This window comes from Vanellus vanellus (genome assembly GCF_965231255.1).
Source record: "Vanellus vanellus genome assembly, chromosome: 8".
Lineage (NCBI taxonomy): Eukaryota > Metazoa > Chordata > Aves > Charadriiformes > Charadriidae > Vanellus > Vanellus vanellus.
In genome coordinates, this window is record NC_138913.1 from 9,282,673 (window position 1) to 9,308,290 (window position 25,618).

Genomic DNA, 25,618 nt, shown 5'->3' on the forward strand with positions numbered 1-25,618 from the left:
CTGAACAAAAGAACTCTTTTATATGGAAGATTCTGTTGACTTCAAAATTTAAATCCCACTAATTATTGCAAGAACTTTAAATACAGTGAGTTAGTGATTCTCAAATAATGTGTTCTCTATAATGCTTATTCAGTGTCGTTGATTTTCATTGTTCGTGGTGGTTCTCATTTTCTTACACTCTTTTACGGTGCTGTATCAAATGTATAAACTCTCAGTGCTTTTGAACTCCTGAAAGTACTTCGCGTCTGTCATTTTAGCGGACTTTGATTAAACCACGCTGCTGACAGCCGGCAGGAACCCCCGCTCGTGCCGCGTTGCCTTTGTTCCGCTGGCGGGCCCGGGCGGCGCTTGGGGCTGTGGCGGGACAGCCCCGGTTCGAGCGCAGCCGCCTTCGCCTCACGGCGCCTCCCGCCGCGCTCCGCCCGGCCCAGCCGCCCCCGGCACTCCGCACACAGCCATGGCGGGCGGTGCCTGACTGACCAACCCACCGCCTCTCCCCGGGGCCTAGGGGGAGTGGGGTCGGGAGGGGGGGGGGGGAGTAGATCCCGGTCTCCATTTCACGAGCAGCCGCGCCGCCTCTTCGCCGCTCCTCCTCTGCCCTCGCTGAAGATGGCGGCCGCCCCGCTCCACCCCTCACCCCCCCCCTTCGGCCCTCAGTAAAAATGGCGGCCACACTCCCCTCCCGCGGCGGCTCCCGGAGCCGGGTGAGGCGGAAGCGGAAGTGATGTCCGCCCCCGTCCCGGCGGCGGCGGGCCAGGAGCGGGAGGAGGAGGCGGTGGCGGCGGCGTGGAGGGCCCCGCGAGCGGCGCGGCGGTTGCCGGGTAACGGAGGAGTGATTCGGGGCTCCTTGGGTGACCGGGAGCGGGCAGGGCCGTGGACCGTCCGCGTCCCCTGCGGCCTGGCCCCTCGCCCTGCCCGGGGACGCCGCGGGCCCGTCCTCGCTTGGCCGAGGGGACAGCGCTGCCCTCCAGGCGGCGGGGAGGTTGTGAGCCGCGTTCTGTGAGGGGAAAGCCTCGTCTTTGCACAACGGACCGCACCGAATCGGTTCAAACCCGCCCCCGAGCCGCTGTCGGCGCCTGTGGCGGGTGGAAGAGAGAAGAGTTTGTCAGGGTAATAGAGCCGGCGTAAAGTAACTTCACTGGTATTCGTTGTCGTTTGAGATTTTGATTTCGCTTGGGCTTTTTTTTTTTTGACTGACTGGGTGAGAAGCGTTATGACTTTAAATGTAACTATCTGTATTGGGTGGTTTGGTCACTTTTATGTAACTTTCCTTGCAGTTGCATAATGGCAGAAGCCACCGTCTCTCCACTGAAGCACTTTGTGCTGGCTAAAAAGACAATCACTGCCATCTTCGACCAGCTGCTGGACTACGTCACTGAAGGAGCAACTTTTGTGGAAGGTTAGCTTTCTCCTTAAACACAAAGGCCTTGTCCACTGCTTTGAATTATGTTTTACAGCAGCACAACATACATTATGGTATATATAGGTATGCTGTTTGTGTAAACATATGCCTTCAGAAATAGTCATTCTTTTCATTTGACATTGTTCTTCTCAACTTAGGCTAGCAGGAATGCTTAGCATGGTTACGTATATGAAAAGCTGATTGCATTGCTTGGGCTGGTAGCATAGCCTCTTTTCCATGAGGGTGAAAGCTTAACCATTCCAGCATTTACAGTCCTGTTGCGGTTTCTTTTGCATGGAAGAAAGGACAAACAGGTTCTCCCATTGTTCAGTAGGAAAGTAGATCAACATGATGTAATGCAAAGAATACACCCTCAGAAGTTCTAGCGATGTGGAGGCATGTGTGTTGCCACATGGAGTTGGTTGCTCATCATCCCTGTGAGCTCTGCAGGGAGAAGACAGCCCGGCCTAGCTAGCATATCCACGACAGGTCCCTTGTTTTCCCTTCTGAAGGAGGCAGGTGTCACAAAGAGTGGGGCAATTCAGCACAGCAGGCTGCGTTCACAGGCTTATTGAACCCAGCAGCTAGATTGTTGATTAATCTGAAATGATTTATGTCATGATTTCACAAGTGCTTGTGGTGGAGCTGTCAAATGACAAGGGCTAATAACAGTGTCCATAGTGGGGTTTTATTCGTTTTATTTTCTTACCGCTGTGTAATTAAAATTTACACAGATCTTTGTTGGCATGTGAAGTACTGATGATAATCTGTATTTTATATCCTGGAGCATATATTCTTTATGTGATTGCTTTTATGTTATTCTTTTTCTATGTGTAGCAACATACAGGAACCCAGAGCTTGAACATGTAGCAACAGAAGATGAACTAGCAAAAATACAGACATATAAAAATAAGTTAGCAGTCATCGGTGAGGTGCTTTCACGGAGACACATGAAAGTGGCATTTTTTGGCAGGTAATGAATGGAATTACCAGAACTTAATTTGAAACCTCCCCCCCCGTCCCTTGTAGGGCTTAGTGCCCTTATTTCTAATTTAAATGCATCTAGGATAAAGAAAGCTATATCTCAGCCTTGATATTCCACAAAGTTAAAAGTCGCACACATTCACAAGCTGTGATGTGTGATAAAAGTTGCTTTTGCAAAGGGCAGAAGTTCAGAGCAGGAAAAAGAGGATTTAACTCTCCCTCTGGCGTTTGGAATAAATTTGTAAACTGTTGTACAGTGAGCACTGAACTTTTTCTAGAAGTAGCAGCTAAAAATGAGTTACGGTCTATGTAACTCCTTACTATTTATATGTAACTCCTTACTATTGTGTAATAGTTAAACCTCAAATCCTTATGGGTGAGAGGTAGAGGGTTAGTGTGAAGTAGAACATTCCCAAGAACTTCACTTTCTTGCAGAATCTTGAGTTGGTGAACAGTTCCTTTTAATCAACAGGGGCTTAGTTAATTTAACTACCTCTTCCTTCTGAAATAAGGACAAGATTAAGTTTCATTCTTAAAGACAGCGTTTGCACTGTAAGGACTATGTACAAGAAATAAATTTGAGAGGTTTTTTTGCACATTGTTTCACATCTTACTGTAGGAATCTTCATTCGGTTGAGATTATAATTTATTAAATTGTTCTGAGCTGCTATTGCTGGCTGTGGTGAAAGTTCCCGGACAGCAATACTTTGGAACATATTTTAAGGCATTAGTACGGCAATTTTCTTTTTGTACCCCGTCTCATGCCTAGAAGACTCTGTCAGAAGCAGCAGTTCCTTCTTGACTGGTAAAGAAAAGATGTTTCTCTGAAGACAGTAACTTACTGATGTGATGATTTCACAATCATTTTAATGAGTTGATCCCTGGAATTCGTCTGTCTTTGCTGTGAGTAGGAATGTGGAATTGTCTGATCAGGACGTAATTCTGCCCAAAATGTTACATGTATTTTCAGTTGGTTCGTTTCCACAGGAATGCCAGGGCTGGCACAAAGAAGAGAGCAGGCTGTCCCCTTATGCAGGACAACGTGCTGTGATTTAGCAATTGCTTTAAGTTGATCTAGGGCATCGTTTTATGCTAGGTGCTTTTCCCAGTGTAGCAAAGTTGAGCCAATGTCTTTTACATATTTCTTACACAGATTGAAGTATACCAGCTAAATCATACTTGCCAGTATATGTTATGCAAATGAAAATTGGCGATACCAAGAAAGGTTTTTGGAATTGCTATTCAGGTGGACTTTTCCCGCACTCCCTATTGTTTTCTGTCAAGCTATGCTGTGCTGGCTTGAAGCTCTATCACCCGACACGGCTTGCAATAGGATCTGGTGCAATTAAACGGGGGTATGTTCAGTTCAAGACAAAGGTATGAGTAATGCTGCTGTACTGTGCTTAGAGTGCTTTTATTTTCATTCCCTCTAGAACAAGCAGCGGGAAAAGTTCGGTTATTAATGCAATGCTGTGGGATAAGGTACTTCCTAGTGGGATTGGCCATACAACTAACTGCTTTCTCAGTGTGGAGGGGACAGATGGAGATAAGGCTTATCTTATGACAGAAGGATCCGATGAGAAGAAGAGTGTCAAGGTACAGTTTTTAAATGATTAATGCTGCTTCTCACACTAACAATTTCTCAAAAGATCTGTCTTTACAATAATTACAGGTGTAACAAAAGTATATGGCTAACTCATTCTGCATTTTTAAGTTCTTTTTTAGGAGGAAATAACTAACAAACTAAAATGATCTACTTTGCAATTTTTCTTGGATATTTCAGAGAAACAACAAATGCGTGTCTGATTGTAGCATAGCATATGTTGAGTGATCTATATTTATAAGACCGAGAATAAGTTCTGATACTTGTTAAAGATTACTTAACTCACATTGATACGTTAAACCACTGAGGAAAATTCATCATGATGCTCAGTATCACACACTCTAGCCCTGTAAGCAATGCCTCTTTACGGCTCCAGAGAAACTCCTGTCTGGATTTCAAGGCACACCTTTTTCTTTAGATGCTGGTGAGTCTAAGAGGTTAAAAAAAAAAAAAAATTACAAGTATTCTCCAGCAGGAAGTATGAACTCTGTTAATTCTGTTCAGGATAGATCCTGTTCAGGTTTGCTCGAGAACCAAATTAGACTGGTATGCAGACTCATTTGTGGTGCTTATTCATGTTTCTCTTCTCTTTATAGACAGTCAATCAGCTTGCTCATGCACTTCACATGGATAAAGATTTGAAAGCTGGCTGCCTCGTCCATGTCTTTTGGCCCAAGTCAAAGTGTGCCCTGCTGAGAGATGATTTGGTTTTAGTGGACAGGTATGTTTTCTGGTCTAGTAAATGTCTTCTTAAATAAATTAGCCATTATAATCCTTAGAAGAGACTGGTTTACTGATTGATTGTATTTTGGTTGTTAGGTTGCAAAATTATTGAAAGGCTTTTTTTTTTTGAGAGAGAGAGTACAGAGTTTGTTCTTTTGTATATACTGCTGCCTGTCATCACCCTACTGATTTTGGCCTTGTAGCAGTTGGAACAAATGAGTCTCTTGTGACTGAGCTGAATAAGGGATTAGCTTTTGGCTGAGGATACTTCTACCTTTAAAACAACCAGTATGGGAGTGTGAATAGGGTTGTTGCAGCAACAACCTTTTGCCCATCTCCTGACTTTAAACACTTGAGACTGATCATGGGAAGTGTAAGCAATCTGGACTTCATTTTTAAAAGCTTCTGGTAAGAGTTGCGGTGCCAACATATCAAAGTAATGGGTAACCTGAAAACATAATTGTGACTGTCAGCTCTGCGTGCCTGGATGTTGGGCTAGCATTTCCTGCTGCTTGGGTATTTAAAGAATTCTGAAAGCTGTTACTTTGTCTATGTCAAATGCCCATATTCCTGGCCACTTTGAGGTATGACCTGGTAATGTTTGTTCAAACTGTTAGGTGATCTGTACCTAATATGTGAATCAATATAGATTGAATTTGAGAGCGATTCACTCACGGATGAGTGAATTTGTAAGTATGATTTCTTCTTATCCAGCAAAATAAGATGCAGACCGTATTCTGATAAATTGTAGTGCTTTTTGTTGCATCTTTAATCTTGCACCTTTGAAATTGCTGGGAGTTTGTTATTATTTTCTTAGGTGCAAACTCAGGTCCTGTGTTAGTTAGAGAAGGCCAGGCCAGCTGGCGCAGGGAGCTGGTTGGTTTGATGCACTTCTGGACTTCTGAGCTTATGCAGTTGTGCTGTCTCCTTGAGGACATGTACGCAGGACAAGTACTCTGGAAGCCCAGAAGGGATCCTTATATAGATACGATATAAGGCATGATTTGATCTTCACAGTCTTGGTTGCTAAAGGTGAAACATAAAAGGAAAGAAAAACAGCTTGAAATCTGAGAGAACAGGTACTTGTAAGAAGAAAATAATCTTTTTACTGTTAAATAGAGCAAATTTGAACCAGCAATAATTGAGGTGTTGCAAACATGACCTAATGCTCATATTTCACCGTTTGTTTTTTTTTTTTTTAAACTGACAGCACTGTAGTTTTAGCTTCATTTTAATTTCTTATTAAATCTGTGCACAGCTTGCATAACATATCAGTTTAAGTAGGCCTTTATTGGTGGGGAAAAATATTTTATGAACTGCACTTTTTGATTAAAATCTAAAACTTGGGATACAGGGAGGGGGACCATTCTGTGAGACTGCCTGGATTTCTGATGAACTACCTGTCACTTCCCTTGGCTATTATGCTCTGCAAATTTATTCATTAGAAACTGCATTTTGGAATGAGTAGATGGTCAGTGAGTGAGTGACTGATAAATGTGAAATGGTAATTGGCTTTTGGTATGTTTGCGTTAAGCTTGAGTTAAGCATCAGTTTAAAAATACAGAACTTTGTATCTTCTTACAAGGTCCTTGGACAATTGCACTCTATTTTTGTCAGTTTCTAAAAATCAAACACTCCTTTGCTGTGTAAATACAAGTTTGTGTTTTTTATTCTCAACAGCCCTGGCACAGATGTCACTACAGAACTGGACAGCTGGATTGACAAATTCTGCTTAGATGCTGATGTGTTTGTCTTGGTTGCCAATTCTGAATCAACTCTCATGAACACGGTATGATATGCAATGATTTTACGTTAGTTCTTCATTGAAATACTCAGCAATTTCATAACTGAAATGGCTTCTCATAGACCTTTACTGAAGCTCCCAGGAATCATTTCACTTAGCTCTGGTGAATGGTATTAGGGGGTGGGAGGCAAGAAACAATGTGTATCCCTCACTAAGGAGAGGAGAACCAAGTTTCTCACCAGCTTTGTTTATTCTGGCTTGAACATTACATTTGTCCTTTCCATCCAAGTTTCTCTTGATAAATGGATGATGTAGTGCTTGTCTCGCTTTACAGTTTGTCGGTATTTGTTGGCTGAAGACACTTGTATTATCAAATAAATAATGGAGTATTTCATATCTAGAAGTTCAGTAAAATACACAAAGTAGATGAAGGAGGTTGAATTTCCATCTTATTCCGCATGTGTTCTTCTCTCAGAAGAGGGTGAATTCCATTGGTACACCTTGTGTTGAGGACAAGTGCTACAGGTTGTCCTCACTGGACTGTGTTTCTTCTTCTGAAGATGCTAGCAATAAGCATTCATGTTGCATGGTTCTGTGCAACATGGAGAGCTGAAGGTGTTTCAACACCTTTATTCTATAAAGCCTTGTTTCAAGAGAGAGAATACTTCTGCATACCTTGCAGCCTAAATATTGTATGACTTGTAGAAGGAGAGTATATGAGGTGGCCAAAGGAGCTGTTGTGATACTTAAAATACAAGACCAGAGATTTGCTTTAATTTTGTAGTGATCTCCAGTTTTGACTAAGTATTGTGAGTGCAGACAATATCAATATAAGGTTTCTAAGTTAGTGGAAGTGGGACTGCCAGAATGTAGTATAATGCTACTGAGAAATCTCTTGAAGACTTTTATTAAGCCTACTGTAGACTGATAAAATACAAGTTCTCAGCACAGTTATGACATGCAATGTCTGAACTTTCTAATTATTGAGGCAATTTTTAATACAATAAAGAACTGAATGTATGAAGATAGTATTTCATTGCATTGTAGCAAATTTGAATAGTTTGATAGGAATCTAAGAAGAACATAAAATGAGTTTAAAAACATTACATTCCATATTATAAGCCAAATCCACAAAGACTCAAATACAAGAGAGATGTGATTTGAAAAGAAAGAAGATTCTGACAGCATCCAAGGATATGGCACAACTATGGCTTTATCTTCTCCATTATCTCATGTGAAGGATGCTTTTTGGCTTTTAGTATGGAAGGAGTCTAGAAGTTGTTTGCATTATGTACGTACCATAGTTGGTTTGTTTTTTTCTAATTAAGAAAAGGAAGAAGAAATAAAGATTGGGTTTTAGTCAACACCTCATTACTGTATAGAAAAATGGAGACAATCGGGAACTGCGTGCCAGATTTCAGTTTGGTGTAATGAAACAACAGAGAAAATGTGAAATTTTATTTGGTTCTCTCATTTGCTGAGGAGAAATGAACCATTAAAAACAATCTGACTAAGTAAATATGTAGGAAAGACGTATAGGCTATACATCTACTGGAAGATTCTGCTAATTTTGTACTTGCCTGATCCTTAGTGCCCAGTCATGAAAGTGCTACTCTGCTTTTTACTGTGATTTTTGGCCAGTCTTTTTTCCTTGTCAGGCACGGCTGAATGCTGCTAAATAGAAATAGGTTAGTCTTGCAATTTGTTTGAAGAATCAGTCTTGCTGAGGTTTTTTGGTTGCCATGCCTATAAATCCTCACTTAACACTGGGCACCTTGTAATTATTAGAATCTGGAAATAACCAGTGTCCAGGGTATATATTGGAGGGAAAGGAAGTAGATCTTAGTTGTGATTGCGGCGTTGGCTCAGTAAACAGTTCTTTTACTCTTTCTTCTTTTTAATTTTTTCAGCCTAGTAGACACAAATGAAGTTGCCTTTAACAATTATGTAACTGTTCTAAAGCATTTGTATTTTGCTTTGCACTGTGGCAAATTGTAATTTCTTTCTTCATCTACACAAGTTTATCCTTCAGGTAAAGCACATAACTGTGTTCTCATCCTCCTTAGGAATTATTTTTATGTCTTACCATAACAGGTTTGAGAGTATTTGGCAGCTGCTACACAACCACAGATTTCTTGCATGAACGTGATTTTTCTGATATTCCCTCATAAATTCTCTTCAGACAAAGTTCTTATTTCTGCAACAGTAATCTTGTTTACACATACATTAGTCTCCATAAGTCAGGGAGTAAGTATCTCCAGTGTTGTGTCCAGAATGTGTGGTCGTGTCCTGCTGCAGATTCAAAAAGCTTGTGGCAGCACAGAGATCTCCTCTGTTTCAGCTGTGCTGAGTGGGGATTCATTCCATCACGACTTACCCATTATCAGTATGAAAATAGCAGTGATGGCTGGTAGGTACAGGCAAGGGACCCAAATATTTTTTCAGGCCCCTGCATGTCTTGTTTTTAAAATCAAAACATTCAGCAATGGCTTTTTACCTGTGGCTCGAGCCATGTATCCTCGTATAGGAAATGTAACTTGGCTGTAGTTCAAGCTAACGTTGCCTAGTTGAAGAATATAGTCAGAGAGTGTTTTTCTGGGTATAGAAACCAGATTTGGCATGGCGGACAGGAGCATCTTGGTAGTCCAAATAAAGAAGGCTTCGTAGTTTTAGCCAAGCATCTTACTCAAAAACTGAAATGAGCAGATATGTGTGTTGTGTGTTTTTTCCTTCCTCTCTTCGCCAATAATATTTTGTGTTTCACAGTTGCAAGCAAATTTAATAGAGGCCTAGGAGTATCAAAGGAGATGAAGTTTTGTGACCCTAAGAGTGAAAGAAGAGGGGAAAAAAAAAAAAAGACAGTGAATGACGTGATAGATTTATAGAAAAATAAACTTTCTTTTCCAGTGTTTTCTGAACTATTTGTTCTGGAAGTTTTCTTAATTTGCATTTGTACCTCTTTTTAGAGAAACTTGAAGTATCTTTGACTTTTAGCATTGGCATCAGTTTTAAGTCGTGTGGTGACTAGTGAACTATCATAAGCCTTTTCTGTGTTGGATATCTGTGGGTTTTAATGCTAATGTATTCTTTTTAATAGGAAACATTTTTAAAAGCTTGTTTAACTTCAGAATTTGTTACAGAAGAATGTGTGACTCTGGTTTGGACGTCTGGGGGATTTTCTGTTTGTGCTTTAATTCTTAGGAAAAACATTTTTTCCATAAAGTGAATGAACGACTCTCCAAGCCAAACATCTTCATCTTGAATAATAGATGGGATGCCTCCGCATCAGAACCAGAATATATGGAAGATGTGAGTGACTTGATGGCTCTTATTTGGGTTGATTTAAAAAAAAAAAACAAAACAAACATATAAAAGGAAAAGGCCTCCACATGCATAAAAGCATGCTAAATTGCCTAGGTAACACAATTATTAATATGAAAACACCAGCTTTGTTTTATTAATAAAAATATAAGTTATTTGGTCAGAAAATGGAAATAACTTCTTCCTTGTTCAGAGCAAAAAGCAACCTGCAGTTCAAACTACAATATATGCAGGCAGGTAATACAAATGGGAAGCTTCTTTAGAACTTTGTTCTCCCAGAGCTAAGCTTGTTTTAAGTCTTCTTTGTATTACCTTTTATTCCTGTAATGGTAGTGCAGCCTGAGGCCACAGGTTACACATATATACGTGCACAGAGTAGCTGGCAGAGTCCAGTGTTAGATGGTAACAGTTTTGTGTGCTCTTCCAGGGGCAACTAGCTCGCAATGTTACTTATTTCTCTGTAAATGGGGAAAGAAGTGGTTACCCTAGTAACTGACTGAGATATCTGACTTACATAAATACAGACAGTTGTAGAAGAAAGTACTGTTTCTTCCAGGGTTGTTTAAATGGTTAAAAGCAGCTGCTGCATGCATCAGTAGGATTAGAAGGCATCTGCTATCTAAGGGGATGTTCAGCATCTGTTTCTGACTCTGACGTTCTGATATGATGATGGCTCAATTTTTGCTTTTTTCTCATGAGCTTTTTACCTTTTCCTTAGGTGCGCAGGCAGCACATGGAGCGCTGTCTGACTTTTCTAGTTGATGAGCTCAAAGTTATTGATCCTGTAGAAGCCAGGAATCGCATCTTTTTTGTATCAGCAAAAGAAGTTCTGAGTGCCAGGAGACAGAAGGCCCAAGGAATGCCAGAGGGTGGTGTGTAGGAACTCTTGCTTTTCCTCAAACAGAAAAATATCATAAAACCCTGATAAACAAAAATATTTAAGATACAATCACTGCTGTGAGGTATTGCTCTCTCCCTTATTTTGTGTTATGTTTCACAGGTGGAGCACTTGCTGAAGGATTTCAAACAAGATTCCAGGAATTTCAACATTTTGAGCAGATATTTGAGGTATTTATGATGGGCTTTTTAGACTCCCTGGTTTTTAATGCAAAGGTAGCTTTTGCTTATGTTTAGCTTAATTTTACTGAACATAACCCATGTTAACAAGTGGAGGAGTGTAAGGTATTCAAACCATCTGACAGCTTTGCTTTATCTGTGGGCTCTGTTCATCTGTTCTCACCTTGAGTAGCAGGTAGTTCTAAGTATTGTTCAGTGAGGAAAGGGACCAAAACTGCGCTCTTAGCTTGTGTTTTGAGATCTCGGTACCAATACAGTCTTTGTAAAAAGAGACAGTGCTCTTAGGAAGGAGTGTATCATAACCACGAGCTGGTGGAATACTTGTTATATAGTAAGCCTTATTTTGCTCTGAAGTTGTAGCTTTGTAATTAAACATTGTAATTCAGGACACAAATAGTAAGAAATTCTGTTTCACCAATGTAAATCTAAATATTTACTTGCATTTTTAAAGCCAGAGTTTTGAAATTATCACCATTATCTTAGCTCTGATACTCTGAACATTAACACTATCTTTGCATCCTTGTTGCTGTACAAAATCCATCCTTCACCCTCAGTTTACCTATATTCATAATTAGAGTTTACAGTTTCTTCAGAAGTAAGACTGGCTAGGCCGTTGAGTAATTCCTTTGTGATAGGATGCATTTGTCCTGCTGAATTTCATAAATCTAATTAATTAAAGCCATTCTTGGGTATCTTAAGGAGTCATTTTGGATATGCCTTGATGGTTTTGTGTGGTATGTATTGGCATATCTCATGCAACGTGAGTCTGAATGGTGTGACTGTAGTTTGTATACACCAAATGCTCAAGACAGCTCTTGCATGCCTGAACCAGTAAGTAATTCCTTGTTTGGTATATTAAAAAAAAAAAAAAATCAAACTGCCTCCGAAAAGTATTTCTTCTCTCATTACAAACAAGCCCATTTGACCTTAGCAAAACCGAGTTATGTAATGATGTGTGTATATCAAAAAGCTGTTAAAATAACAGCTTGATTCTGTCTTGCATAAGCAAGAAAATGTCAGACTAAAGTTTAAATTTAATCCTTATCCACACTCTTACCGTAGGTGACTGAGTTGTTGAAATGATTAGTTCAGAATACCAGCAGGGCCTGAGTCTGTGAGGCATGAAATTTCTTGCTTGTCACTAGTTGTAGCCAAACATGAGTTTTTGTTTGTAACTTTTGTGGTTAGAATTACAGTAGGAAACTTTCAACCAGTAGGAAAATAGTGGAAATTATGCTTCTAAATCAATTATTGTTCTTTAAGATATATTTTGCCATGTGCTGTACCCAAAGGTTTTTTGACAAAATCTCTTATAATTATGGTTAAGCACTCGGCACTTAGGCTATTTCAAGATTAATATAGATGTATGACTTATTAAATCATGTGGTGCTATGAGTGCTCAGGACATCTGTAAATTGGATATCACAGTCTTGAATTGGCCACCAAAATGAGAAATAAACCATCATAAGGTCACAACCATGACAAGTTTCTTTGGCAGAGACAGGGACAACAAGCAATTCTGTGACAGCACTGAATGGCCTTAAAACAACTTTTTTCTCCTTTCACATTATCTGTTTCATTTGTTGCACACCTTCCGACTCCCAACAGTGAGAGTGGATTCTGTAACATTTTTCCCTGCTTGGACATTTTTCATCCTGAAATCATGATGAATGGCTTTGAATAGGAGTGTGATCACATCGCTTAAAGAGCATGACAACATCTGCTAAATTAAGATTGCCAAAGCAATTTAAATGTTGAACATCTGATGTTGCAGCACCTTCAGGTTTTGTGGGCAATTTCCTAAGTTGTAGTGGCATTTTATTTGCTTTTAAAGCAAGGCTAATACTTAAATGGTTCACCAGGTCTGAAATTTTCAGACCTAATACTCAGATTACTGTCACTTGAGCTGATAAAGTAACTGATGACAATAGTATGCTGGTGTCAGTTATGTTTACCAGCACCAGACTGTACCAGTTCATATATTAATAAAGAATATCGTACAAGAGGTAGAATTTTCTGTGTTCAGTCTGGGAACAAAATCCTACTTGATACCTTTGTGCTTTATGCACTGCCAGACCGAATTCAGATGCTGTTTAGCCATGAGTAAAGCCTAAGCGCTTCTGGCTAAAGCACTTTGCGTTTACTCTGTTTTCTGACAGAGGAGCTGCAAGTCCCAGGACTCTTGGATTACACTCCAGTCTGTGAAAGGGGAGGGACGAGAGCACAGATGCTTCTGTCTGTCCCCATCAAACGCTGACCTCTTTTCTGCTTCAGTCTCTCTGTCCTGCCTTTACCTCCTTGTCCCTGTTCAGGTGTCCTGCTTGGACTTTCCAAATGTTTCTTGCACTCCTTTGTCCAGTTCACATCTCTAAGCTATCTCATCACCTCATTTATAAACCAGTCCACACGTTCTGTGTTTCCACTGGCTATATCTGCTGGTTTTGCTCCTCCTGGATTCTCTTACCCTGCTTTTGTCTTCACTAAAATTGGATGGCTGCTGCTTCTTTTCTGCAAGGCCTGAGAGGAGGAACTGTTACTTCTCCAGTACTTCCACATTCCTGATAGTATCAGTTCCCTGGTGGCAAAGCCTGTTCATCCCAGGACTGGTATGAGCTCAGTGTAGCTAGAATCTTAAAAAAAAAAAAAAAAGAATGTAGAAACCACCCATCAGTGCTAGTTTGTTGTGATACACAAAAAATTTGGACCATTTTTGAAAAGTTTGTAACTACATTTATGTAGATTTTTGTGTGAGGGCAAAAGGCATTCCAAGAATAGATATAACGTGTTCTTCTTCAAAGCACAGGATGGTTAAAGATGCTAAAAGAAAGTCCAGGCATTACTAGAAACGCTTATAAGCAGTGGTGAAATTAAGGTTTTAGAGATTCATGTGGTAACTTTAAAAAGTGATGTTACTATGTCATCTGCGTTACAACAAAGAAACAAAGATATGCAGTCTTAAAGGAAAGAGTTGGATTAGTGGATCCATTCTGAATTTCTATGCTGCGGAATAGCAGAAAGCAGTTTATGTGTCTGTCTTCTGAAATTTTACAATGAGATACATAGAAGTGTTCTATTGAAACAGCAAATAAGTTCACGCACAGTACACTGTGTGCAGTAGTCCTTAGTGGATAGTCTACATAAAACCAAACCCCACTATGCCTCAGGTTGTAGTGTTTCCCAAGTTTCTTCAGAAAACTGGTAACAGAAATGGTGTGAGGAGGTATGGAGGAGGGAGGCAGGGCAGGATAGTAATTCGGGCTGTAAACTGGAGTGAATAACGCAGCCTGAATTCGTACGGTACTGCAGAGTCCTTCCCTAACTGCATGGGAATGTAATAAACTGTGTGCTTAAAGAAGCTATACTGGAAGTGGGCTGGAAGGTAACTGGTTTTGGTTATGCTGTTGAGACGTACCTTTTCTCTTTGTTTTGATACTTATTTTTACAGACTAACAGCAAAACTGCTGCTGTCCCCCTCTTACCTTTCTCAGTCGTTTAACTAACCTTTGTGTTTTTCCTAGTGCTCTAACTTGGATTTTCTGATTGTGTTGTGAGTGACTGTCATCCTTTTATCTACCACGTACTAACATTGGGAAGACTTTTTCCTCTGTGTCTAGTCTAGCTCTTACAATGTGCTGATATTTATGAAACTCTGGCCTTTCATTGCTGATTTCTAGATCTGCTTCGTCGAGGAACAGGGAATATAGTTTACCCATTTTGTTTATTTTGTTTTCATCTATTATTTTCAGGCAGCTGAAATGTGTTATTACAGCATGTGCTAAGGTCATAGACAAGTCTTTTAAAAGCAACCTAAACTTGTTTGCCTATGAAAGGTGCATCAACAGATTGAGAACAACTTAAAACCCCCATAGATCTGGTATAAAGGAATTAGCTGCTTGCTTTCTTCCCCTCAAACACAGAAGATGTTGCTACTTTGTGGTGACTTAGTGCAGGTTGATTTCCAACAGCATTTGATTGGCTGTATAACTCAGGATGTGCAGTTACTTGAAAAAAGTCAAAGTCTTAATTTATGGCTTATCACAATTGATTTGCTTTTGCCCAAATTGAACATTTGTGTATCTTTGCAATCAGTGTCCTGTAATTTCTGAATTGCTGTACAATATTCAAGGTTACAGATTGATTAGAAATTGTATCTTTAGAGCATTCTCTACTCATTCATATAACACTTCAATAATCTGCAAATAAGCTAATATTTTAAGGACTACATAACAATTTTTTTTTATCTGATGAGAGAATCCTTGTTTCTTATTCCTAATTATATATTTTGTTCCTGGATGATCAGTATTGACATGAGCAGGTCAAATTTTACTGACAGAACTGCTTCTTGAAACTAAGAATATTTATTGCAAGAAAGAAAACTCAATCTAGGCAATATTGCCAGGATTCATGTTAGACATTTATATAAGAGATAGTTTGGGGAATTTTCTGAACAGCTAGATTTATGTTATGTATTCATCTGAGTTTTCTTTTTCCTTTACACTATTAATTTATTTTAAAAGAATAAAAACCTATGCACATTACTGTGAGTGAACAGGAAGGTACAGATTTGCTGCTGTAGGCTCATTTGATATTTCAGTTCTGTTGTCTTTTCATTTCTATATACTTTTTCCTTTTTTATTTCCCATTGGTTTAAGTTTGTGGTAAAATTAGCAGCATGTGCTTTCTGATAGTGAAATTCCTGAATGTGTTGGCATGGAATTGCAGTAATGTGTTGTGGCTTGGGCCCCTCGCAGGAGTGTATCTCGCAGTCAGCCGTGAAAACCAAGTTTGAACAGCACACTATCAGAGCTAAACAGATAATAGATACTGTGAAAAACATTATGGACGCCATAAACGTAGCAGCAGCAGAGAAAAGGTAGGTTGGTTGGAGGGCTGGCTGGTTTTAGTTTATCCGGATCCTCTGAGGAGCCATTTCTATGCTGGTGATTTTCTTGGGCTATTATGGACTTTAAAATACGCTTTTCTAGCTTGGTAAGAAATAGAGAATTTCTCTGGTGTGTCAGTCTTACTACTCTTCATTTGCACTGCTCAGTCTTGTACCTGGTCTGTGACTTCTGCATAGAGATCTTGGTTTATTGTGTTATTCTTTGTTACTGACTTACAGTTACAAAGGCATTCTGTGGGTTTTCAAATCTTTTTTCAAAAATATTTGAAATTCCAAGTTTTTCTAGCTGTAGCCAGCATTTCAGAAGTGATGTTTGGGCATGCTTTACTTAAGTTTTTTGTTACCAGTAACACTGAGAAAATAAATGGGAGGATGTAGACACTTTAATTTGCAAGTGGTTAGAATACTATAAGGGACAAGAAGAGCCCAAGCTAACAGAGGCTTGGTCTCTGGCCCTTTCCAGATTGTGTCCTTGAATATCGTTATTCTCTCTTTACTCATGTAATCCTTTTAGTGCTGATGATAGCGGCTCATCTACTCTGATAGTTTAACATGTTCTTTGAGGTTTGCATATGTACGGGATTTTTTCCACGCTTTTGTTGCTACCTCTTGTCTGTCTTGTAGACAGTGAACTTGCTCTCATGTTTAATCCTTTCCATCCATCTCCTTTCTGTGTCTGTTAATAGTGTGTCTTTATGTTTTAACAGACTCCACTGTGCCTGTCAAACACTCATCTTCCTGAATATATCGGCATTTACAAACTGTGTGTTTACATATTAACTTGTCTCACGTTGTCAGATGCTATGAAAACATGCTGTGAAATGTTTGAAAATACTCTGATATTCTACTTCTTTCTGTCAATTGACCTGCCAAATGCTTTGTGTGACCCCTCTTAATCTGAATTGCTGTTTGGTGTTTCTGCTTACCTTTTGAGATCTAACTGCTTTAGATTTTAAGCAATTTTTACTTAAATGATAGGTCAAGAACTTCTGAAGACAGTTGACTGTGACAAGGTTAGTTTCTGCTGCCTCCCTTTTGCTTTGCAGGGTCATCGGACCCATGTCACTGTTAAGGAATAGTTGAGTGGTGCTGGTGAGCAGCAGTAGGACGGTTTGATCACATTTATCCCTTTTTTTAATTATTTTTAAATGGGGATAGACTAAGCATTAAAGGCTCCCAATTCCCCCCACCTCTTTTAATTGTAATTATGTATTAACAATTAATTAACAATTAACAATTCCAATTCCAAATGCTGTTTTTGTAAATGTATCAAAACCCAGTAATTTGAGTCACGTTTGGTCAGTGCAGCCTTTCAATAGGCCTCTAAATTGAATATCTGTATTGTTATTCTGAAGCAGTGGCTATGTTTCATCCAGCCAGTGTCACTTTGGATTCTTTTTGGCTGCTCAGTAAACCATCAGCTTAGATGGTCCCTGCCTGGTTATGGGGCTTGTTTCATTACTGGGAGAATACCTGCTGGTGATGGTGACTTCCTTTCTGCTATGTTAGAGTCCATTCCATGGAAGAGCGAGAAGATCAGAAGGATAGATTGGACTTTGTTCGAAATCAGTTGAACATTTTGACGGAAGATACTAAGGAAAAAATCAAACGTGTTACTGAGGAAGTGGAAAATAAAGTAAGTAATGGCAGTGTGAAAAATCTCCCAGATTCAAGTGTTGTCTCATCTGTGAGGCAGCTGCTCTAGGTGCCCGCTCATCTTCTGAAGTACATTTGAAATGTCTAGTATGTTCCTTTTCCAATATTAAAAAGAAAAAAAAAAAAAAAAAAAACCAAACAAAAACCTAAAATGGCAATCTTTCCTGACTATCAGGTAATTGAATCATGTATTGTAACAGTTAATGCAGTGGTCTTTTTTCACTCTGGCTGGAAAAGTTAGGAGAAACATTTTATGTATTTACCACATTCTTCCAGGTCTCCTCTGCCATGACCGATGAGATTTGCCGACTTTCAGTTTTAGTTGATGAATTTTATTCAGATTTTCACCCTTCTCCTCAAGTATTGAAGCTTTATAAGACAGTAAGTTTTCTTGTGTGGTTTGAAGCCGGGCTCTTTGTCTTTCCTTTAATTACTATTTCTGTATTTTCATAATTTTTTTTCATTTTATGTGACGTTTTCTTTAAGCATTGCAGGATTTTTGCTTTCCAACATACGCGTATCTCTATTTACCTAAAACTGTAAAAGGTTGAAAATATTTTCTGCTTTCTTTTTTTTTGAAAGAATTTAATTTTTGTTTCAACTGTCTTTTTACTGGAGTGGTTACTGAAACTGTAATTCACTGACATCCTGATTTGTAGTCTTCACTTCCAGTAAATAAAGACCTTACCTAAACAATTATCACTATTCCTAAAATGAAACAGATCCAATAAGAAAATGAGCTTGCAAATACCCAACACTTTATGGTTTTTGTTTGTTTGGGCTTTTTTAAGAAAAAGAAAAAATACAGTTTTTATTAAACTTCTATAAATTCCTCCTCAAACTTAGTACTTCAAAGGAGCATACATCTGTAAGTGTTTGCCTCGTACTCTCAGACTTTGCTGCTAATGAGTGACTGCCCTTACTCCCGCCTGTTTCAGCCTTGTTGGTCAGCTGGGAGCGCTGCATTTTCAGGACAGTCTGTGCTGTCCTGGCGCTGCAGAATGTCTGGAGCAGATTTCCATGGGAGTTGATGGGATCAGTTTAATTTTGTGCAGAGCAGTGAAATTGGCCCCCATCAAATGACGACAGTAAAGGCTTTGCAGGGCAGCATGGGAGTGGTATGCTTTTCAGTGTCACGGTTTATTGAAAATACAGGCTGCTTCTTATGCCTCTTAATGATTACAGTCCCAGAGAAATCTTACCTATGTGACTTTAATTAGGTTTTTAGTCACAGTGTGCAATTTAAAAGCCTGGTATTTCCATGGTAACATGCTTTTTTTCCCACTGTAAATAACAATGCCTAGTGTTTAACATATATCTGTGTGGTATAATGTAGTTGATTAGCTAAATATAAATTGATGAGCACGTATTCTTTATAAAACTTCAGGAACTGAACAAACATATAGAAGATGGTTTGGGAAAGAACCTGGCTGATCGTTGCTCCAATGAAGTAAATCAGTCAATGCATCAGTCACAGCAGGAGATGATTGGTAAGATGAGGAAAGAGGAATGTTAAGACTTCTTGGTTAGAGGAAGACAATTTAAGAAAACCCGCTTTTAAAAGAATTTTCTTTCTGATGGTGATTTAGCGTTAACATTGTAAAACGATAAGGAAAAGCCATCCTAGCTCAGGACTGAGCGTCTGCCCAGCTCAGTAGCCTGATAGTCTCTGATATTAACCCGTAACAGATGCCTGGGGAGAAGGTTAATGAACCAGGGTAAATACAGTGATCCATTCCCAATTTAGGGGCTTCTGAGCCAAGGTACTGCATCTGGATTAATGGCTTAAGCAAGTAATAATGGACCTGTCCTCTGGGAACTTGGCTAATCCTTTTATAAACCCATTTAAACTTCTGGCTTCCACAACAGATATATGAAATACACTAATTGTTAGATAATGTTTCTGCAGTATAATCCTCTCCCTAGGTCCCTCCAGATTCTGAGTGCAAAACAGGATAGTGTCACAAAGTATTTGTGCACTCCCTTTTTTTCTTTTTTTTTAATAAGTAGTAACTTTATTGCATATCCAACTCTTCTGATCTGTTTCTGGTAATAAAAGATTCGGAGCAAAATTATGGAAGCCTTCTGTCATCTTATGCAATAACGTTGTTTTTTTCTGTATGTGGCACCACAGAATTGCTGGATAAACCAGCTTTTCCATAGTCCATCATTATCTTTTGACCATTGATAGAGATCTTTCAGTTTGCCATTTTTTCCCCAGCAGTGCTTTCTCTATGAGTTGATTTTGTGCGATTGTTTTCTTTTATCAGAGCGATAAATTGCCTGCTCTCTTAGAAGCAATACTGCTAAAATGCCCACTGATTTTACAAATAAATAAATAAATTGGTCAGTTTAGATTCTCTTGGTTCACAAAGCTGGTCAGCAGTGCAAGGGTGCTACTTGTGAATATGCTGTAAAGCTTTTGATGTTAATTCATCTTTACTATTCTGTTTTCTTTCTAGAAAATCTGAAACCATTGTTGCCTTCTGGTGCTCAGAATCAGCTCCACTTGCTAATTCCATGCAGGAGGTTTGACCTTAGCTATGATCTAAACTGTCATAGTCTGTGTGCAGATTTTCAAGAGGATATCATGTTCCACTTTTCCTTGGGATGGACTTCGCTTGTAAACCGTTTCTTGGGTCCTAAACAAGCTCAGAGGGTACTATTGGGACTAGCAGATCCCAACTTACAAGTGAGTGCTGGATTAGCCTGATATTTCAAGTGCCTTGTTTTACCTTCATGAGAATATATTGATATTTACTGTATTTTCTTGTACTATTTACATGCTTCCTGCTACTTCCCCCTAGTCCCTTTGTGTGAAATATTTTTGGTGAAGGTTGTTTTTATTGGATTATATTCAGGGTGAGAATGGAACAAAAAACCTTTCCTAAACTTTCTGCAGCTGTTACCCAAGTGGTGTTTTCCTTTGGATTGAACGCTTGGGTAACTTTTTCATTTGTAACGTTTGGATCCTCACGGCCGAGCCAGTCCTACGTGGAACCCTTATTCTAACCCAGTCCCCCATTGGGCAAGGCACTGTCAAAACCTTCACCGCTTATCAGGAGTGTTGTTCGGACCTCTGTCCTGAAAAGTTTCCTTTAAATAAATAAAGCCCTGAATATATGAAAATAAAATAAAACCTGTCTGCTTTGTAGTTCCTTAATGCTTTTTACTCAGGCTGCCGTATTCCACTCTTCTAGATCCCTCGTCCTTTAGCTACCACCCCATCCGCTGCCAGCCTTCCTGCCGTAACTCCAGAGAACTCACCGCATGATGATTTTATGGTTCCTTTGGTAATGAGTTTAGCTTCACTGACATCACGGACCTCTATGAGCATCATCATTGTTGGCGGAGTGGCAAGTAGTATTAGCATCATTCACTGTAGTAGAAGTGATGGCAAAGATTAAGCTGGTCTGTCTTGTTTTGGGGTGCAACGTGAAGCATGTAACAGACTGTTTAACACAGGGCTGGATGAGTGCGTGTAGTACGCTGGATACCTATGGTCAGTGTGTAGGGAGAAAATCAGCCTAGTTACTCTGAGTGGTCGGGCATATTTTCTATGCCATATGTCTGTGTTTGGTTTCTGAATTAAAGGGTGATTTGATGGTGCCTCGTGCAGTTTGGATTTAGTGGGAGCCTTGCTTTCTCCCTCCTCCTTCATTAAAAAGCAGCCAGGCTTCTCGTATTCTCCGTGCCACTGGGGTACCCGCTCATTTGAATGCAGATGTACTGCTCTGCAGTAACAATATAGCAATAATGTATTTTCTTAAACTAATCTTGTGAAAGGGCCATGAAGATGATTTAAAAAAAATGGTTGGAATTAGATTTTATTCTGTAGGGCAATTTACTTAAGCTAACGAATAATCCTCTTTTTCAGATTTGGAGAACAGTAGGCTGGAAACTCATCTCTATTTCCTTAAGTATGTACGGGCTGTTATATCTTTATGAGAGACTAACCTGGACCACTAAAGCAAAAGAGAGAGCCTTTAAACAGCAGTTTGTGAACTATGCTACTGAAAAGCTGCAGATGATCGTCAGTCTAACCAGTGCTAATTGCAGCCATCAGGTGCAACAGTAAGTACCACGCTGGTGTTTCCCCTTGCTAGGATAGGATAGGAAATCAATCCGTGTTTGTGCGGTACTGTGATGTCCTGGGAGTGGGGACCGGCTGTACGTGGTGTGGGAAGGCAGCTTTAGTGTCCCTTGGTGTTTATTATGAGGGAGTTTTAAAGAGTTTGAAGTTACCACCTAAAAAGGTCAGTACGGTTGTCTCAGTGCAAGAGTTAGGCTTAAGATGTAGACTCTCTTTGTCCAGCACCGTGCGATGAAGACGTGGGGGTTGGGCTCAGTTCTGGCGGGGGCTGAATTGGTCTGCTTTTAGGTCTGCATTGAGCCTGTCCCGAGTCAGTGTCATGGTGAGCATTTGTTGTGCCTGGAGGGTTGGGTCAGGCGAGTGCTGAGCAGCCAGTCCTGGCTCTTCTGCACTGCAGAAGAGGAACTTAAGAGCCTTTATGAACGGTTTCATTTTTGTGTGTATCTTTTTCTCAAATACTTTTCCACCTGTCTCTGCAAAGTAATGTCTGGATGATTGTCTCCCTGAGCCTCTCCTGTTGAAATAGTTTGTTTTGATTAAATTACTATTTCAGAAAATTAGGCCTGCTAAATGAGACCTCTAACCACCAGGGTGCAGAACACCTCTCCTGTGTAGCCCAGGGAATACTTTACTAATACAAAGTTCAGCTTCAGCAGAGGAAAGAGAATCATCCCCGTGTCCAGCAGCTGTGTGTCTCTGTGAGGACATGGAAGAGCTGGACTCAAACCAATGCTCCAGTGAGGTGAAGTAGAGCAGAGAGGAGACATCTCCTCTCCCATGGGAGAGCCTGGTTGCTGGCCCGGGGTGGTAACTGGGTTTTTTTTTGTTTATGTAAGGAGGAGTCTTGGAACTCAGGTGGGGAGCATGTGGCTTGAGGAGGGAAGTAGGATCAGGTGCTCAGAAGTGCGGGGCACTCCTCACCCTGCCAAGGGCTCACGTTCCCTGTGAGCAGGTGCTTAGCGTGGCACAGGGGCTGCACGAGGGGGCACGTGTTACTGCCAGAGTCCCCATCTCAGGCTTGTACCTGTTGACGCTCAATGAAAAATTGCCAGACATGATGTTGGCAGAGACTGAGGTGCATTTTGTATGTTTAAAGTTTTTTTTAGAATTAAAAAATTAATAATTCTCCTGCTTTCTGCTGTTCTGTAATCCCTTAACAGCTGGAGACTTTGATTGCTGTGTTCTACTGCACACTGCAATGCCATGTGATATTTTTTTAAAAATTTTTTTTTCTTCTTAATTTTTTATTGGTAGCATGGACTTCTGTCAACCATGATTACAAACTTGTTTTCCCTTTAGGGAAATGGCCACTACCTTTGCTCGGCTCTGTCAGCAGGTGGATATTACCGAGAAGAACCTGGAAAAAGAAATTGCAAGGCTTTCCAAAGAAATAGATCAGCTGGAGAATGTACAGAGCAGCTCCAAGCAGCTAAGGTAAGCGTGGGTGTGACTGGCCACCAGGACATTCAGTGAGATTGGTGCTCGCTGTTACTTTCAAGTTGAAACGAGGTAGGCACAGGTGCAGAGGGTACGCAGCAATACCTATTTTCTTTACTTGTAACGGAACAGCTCTGGTTAAGTTAAATAAATGTGTGCTTCTACGTAGGTGAATGAGCAAAGCTCCAAAAATATTGTTTCTTAGATCTCCCTTACCTTTGTCTCTGTTGTATGGGAGAGATGGCTTTCTCAAGAGTATTAATCTTTTGTAGGTAAATTAGGGTGGCACCTTCCCAAAGAACCCTCCCCCTCCGAGAACACGATAGCATTTGTGCTTCGAGTCATTACTGCAGTATTGTTTTTCTCTAAGAACCAGTAGTAGGTGTTTACAGAAGAGAAACTTCCAGCGATTGGTGGGTTTGGGACTTAGGAGCAGCCTCAACCTTATTTTGATGTTCTTTTCCCCCTGCTGGAAGCCTCCCTGGCTGTGGGCTGCCTCCTGGCCTCAGCGTTCAGGAGCACAGTCGGATAAGGTCTGGCCCCACAGTGCGCAGCCCGTGGCGTGCTGTGCTGCACGAAGGGCCGGTGTGAGGAGCCCTGCTCAGCAGCTGGCTTGCGACTGCAGAACCTCACCCAAGTTAAACAGTGAAAGGAAAGGCCAGAACCAGGGAAGTCCCCGATGGAGCTGGAAATGTGGGCAAGACAGCTGGTGGCTTTCCACTGCCTGGTCGGGTCCTGCACTCGTGACATCCAAGGCTCTGACCAGAGCACACGTTTAGGTTTTCTTAGCAGGTTTCAGGAATAGAGGAATCAAAATTAAAACACTGATGTTGATTCTGCCTTCTTTGTGATGGGACTGCATTGAAGTAAATCCATTGCTTTTGTTTGTTTTACAGAAATAAAGCCATTCACCTTGAGAATGAACTAGATCGCTTTACAAAGCATTTTCTTCAAAAGAGTAAATAAAACATCGTTGCTAACTTCCCTGGTGATCCTTTGTAGGACAAAGTAGACATTTTACAGATTATGCTTCTCCTCTGTGGAGTCACATGAAATGATTTATATTTTAAACGTTACTTTGATTACACTTGTTAATTATTGTAAAACTTGGTTTGGACTCGGACAGTCAATCAAACAGAAGAGGTGTGGTACTCTGAGTGTTATGTTTGTGTTGCAGATTTTGAGTTAAAAATTATCTTTAGACACTAAAATTCTTTGGGCACTTGACAATAAAAACCTGACTCCTTACTGGTTTTCATTAGTATTTAGCAGTGGCAAGTCTCACTTCCTGGCATCCAGGAGCTTATGCAGGGAGAGAGAGTTTATCACAGTTACCACTGTCTCCTGTTCTCAGTTGCTTAGGGATTAGTCAGAGAGGGAGGATGCTGCTTTTCGTGTGTGTATTTTTGTTTAAAGAAGGGAAGCATAAACTCTAGCATGGGGAAAAGGCTCTTGACTATTTTGAAAGCAAGTGAAATTGGGTTGGGCACCAGTTCCTCTTCCTCAAAGGGAAGTGAAAGATGATAGTAAACTGCAGAGCATTCACTAATGAAATGCAGTGGGCTCTAGTTTCCCCTCTGGCTACCACATTTAGACAAGGTGCCATTGATTAAGTAAAAATAAACTTATTTCAACAAGCTTATCCGATTTCTCACAGTTGGTGAAGTGGTGCAGCGGTCATTTGCCCGTGAGCTGCTGGAGCCTGAGTTCAGGTGAGCTGCAGGTGTGTGCAGAAGGTGATGTGCGGGTGGGCTGGACTCAGTTCTCACAGCCCGTGGAGCAGCTGCAGAACAGGTCTCCTGTAGGAGAGCCTTCAGGAGGGTGTGTTGGAGTAGCTCACCACTCTGCTCCTCCAGCACTGCAAAGCCTTTTTTAAAAAAAAAAAAAAGTAAGTTTGTGCTGTTGCCATCTGCAGTCATTTAACACCTACTTTTTTTCTAACTAAACTTTTTAAAAATAACTTATTGTAAAAGAAGAAATCTTTTCAGAATATTTATATATTTTTATGCAAGTGTTAACATGACTAAATGAAATACTCAACTTTAAAACTAAGATGTAAGGATTTGCTATTTTCCAGTAAAGGGCTATCTGAAAAGGAAGTAGATTTAAAATCTAATGCTGGAGGCAGTTCGTTATTTGAAGATAAAGATGACTGTTTTCACCACAGTGTGTTTTGGTGTTTGTTTCCAGCTGTGCTAGCACAGGCACAGCTCTCAATGTTCAGTAGCAGTACATGTGAGTCGTCGTGAGTTTTTTGAGGGAAACTGTGAAATACAGAAACACGTAAGAGCCTGACCTGTGTGTATGTGAGGTCACAGATGTGTATTAATGCTCTTTTTCTGGAGCACTTTTATGGATGTTGTACCAAGATGAAACTTCACATGCATGTGTCCTGCAGTTATTTATTAAACAACAATACTACCCCTTTGCTCTAGTAAGTTATTTGGCAACTGTATCGCAGGTGAGGCCCTACACCATAGCGCTGCTGGACGTAAGGTATATCCAGCATAGGACAGAACCACCAAGGCTGAATTAAAAAAGCTGCTTCCTGCAGCAGACAAACAAGCTGTGCATGCTGTACAGCAGCTATTGTTCAGTTAAATGGTTTGGTTGGGGAGAAAATAATGAAAAAGGAAGACTGTGAAGGTGGCTGCCCCTTAAGGGAGTGGCACAGT

The 25,618-nt window shown here is 40.3% G+C and overlaps 1 protein-coding gene across 3 annotated transcripts; it reads left to right on the forward strand.

Moving 5' to 3' along the window:
• The first annotated feature begins 746 nt into the window (after positions 1-746).
• On the forward strand, positions 747-24,191 carry MFN1 (mitofusin 1). 3 transcript variants are annotated; one of them, XM_082486972.1, is made up of 18 exons: positions 747-821; positions 1,278-1,399; positions 2,240-2,375; positions 3,820-3,982; positions 4,586-4,710; positions 6,393-6,501; positions 9,658-9,765; positions 10,496-10,649; positions 10,778-10,845; positions 15,606-15,727; positions 17,267-17,393; positions 17,690-17,794; positions 18,801-18,903; positions 19,876-20,105; positions 20,614-20,769; positions 21,291-21,487; positions 22,806-22,940; positions 23,840-24,191. In XM_082486972.1, exons 2-18 carry the CDS (start codon positions 1,285-1,287, stop codon positions 23,907-23,909), a joined length of 2,223 nt encoding a protein of 740 aa, XP_082343098.1. In that variant the 5' UTR covers positions 747-821; positions 1,278-1,284; the 3' UTR covers positions 23,910-24,191. The 3 variants fall into 3 exon arrangements, with proteins under 3 accessions (XP_082343098.1, XP_082343100.1, XP_082343099.1); XM_082486973.1 differs by lacking the exon at positions 747-821 and adding an exon at positions 1,074-1,110; XM_082486974.1 differs by lacking the exon at positions 20,614-20,769.
• The last annotated feature ends 1,427 nt before the right edge of the window (positions 24,192-25,618 follow it).

Coding starts and splice junctions, on each gene's coding strand:
- MFN1 (XM_082486972.1), top strand. CDS start 1,285: ATGGCAGAAGCCACCGTCTCTCCACTGAAGCACTTTGTGCTGGCTAAA. Junction 4,711..6,392: donor GATTTGGTTTTAGTGGACAG/GTATGTTTTCTG, acceptor TATTCTCAACAG/CCCTGGCACAGATGTCACTA. Junction 6,502..9,657: donor AATCAACTCTCATGAACACG/GTATGATATGCA, acceptor TTTAATTCTTAG/GAAAAACATTTTTTCCATAA.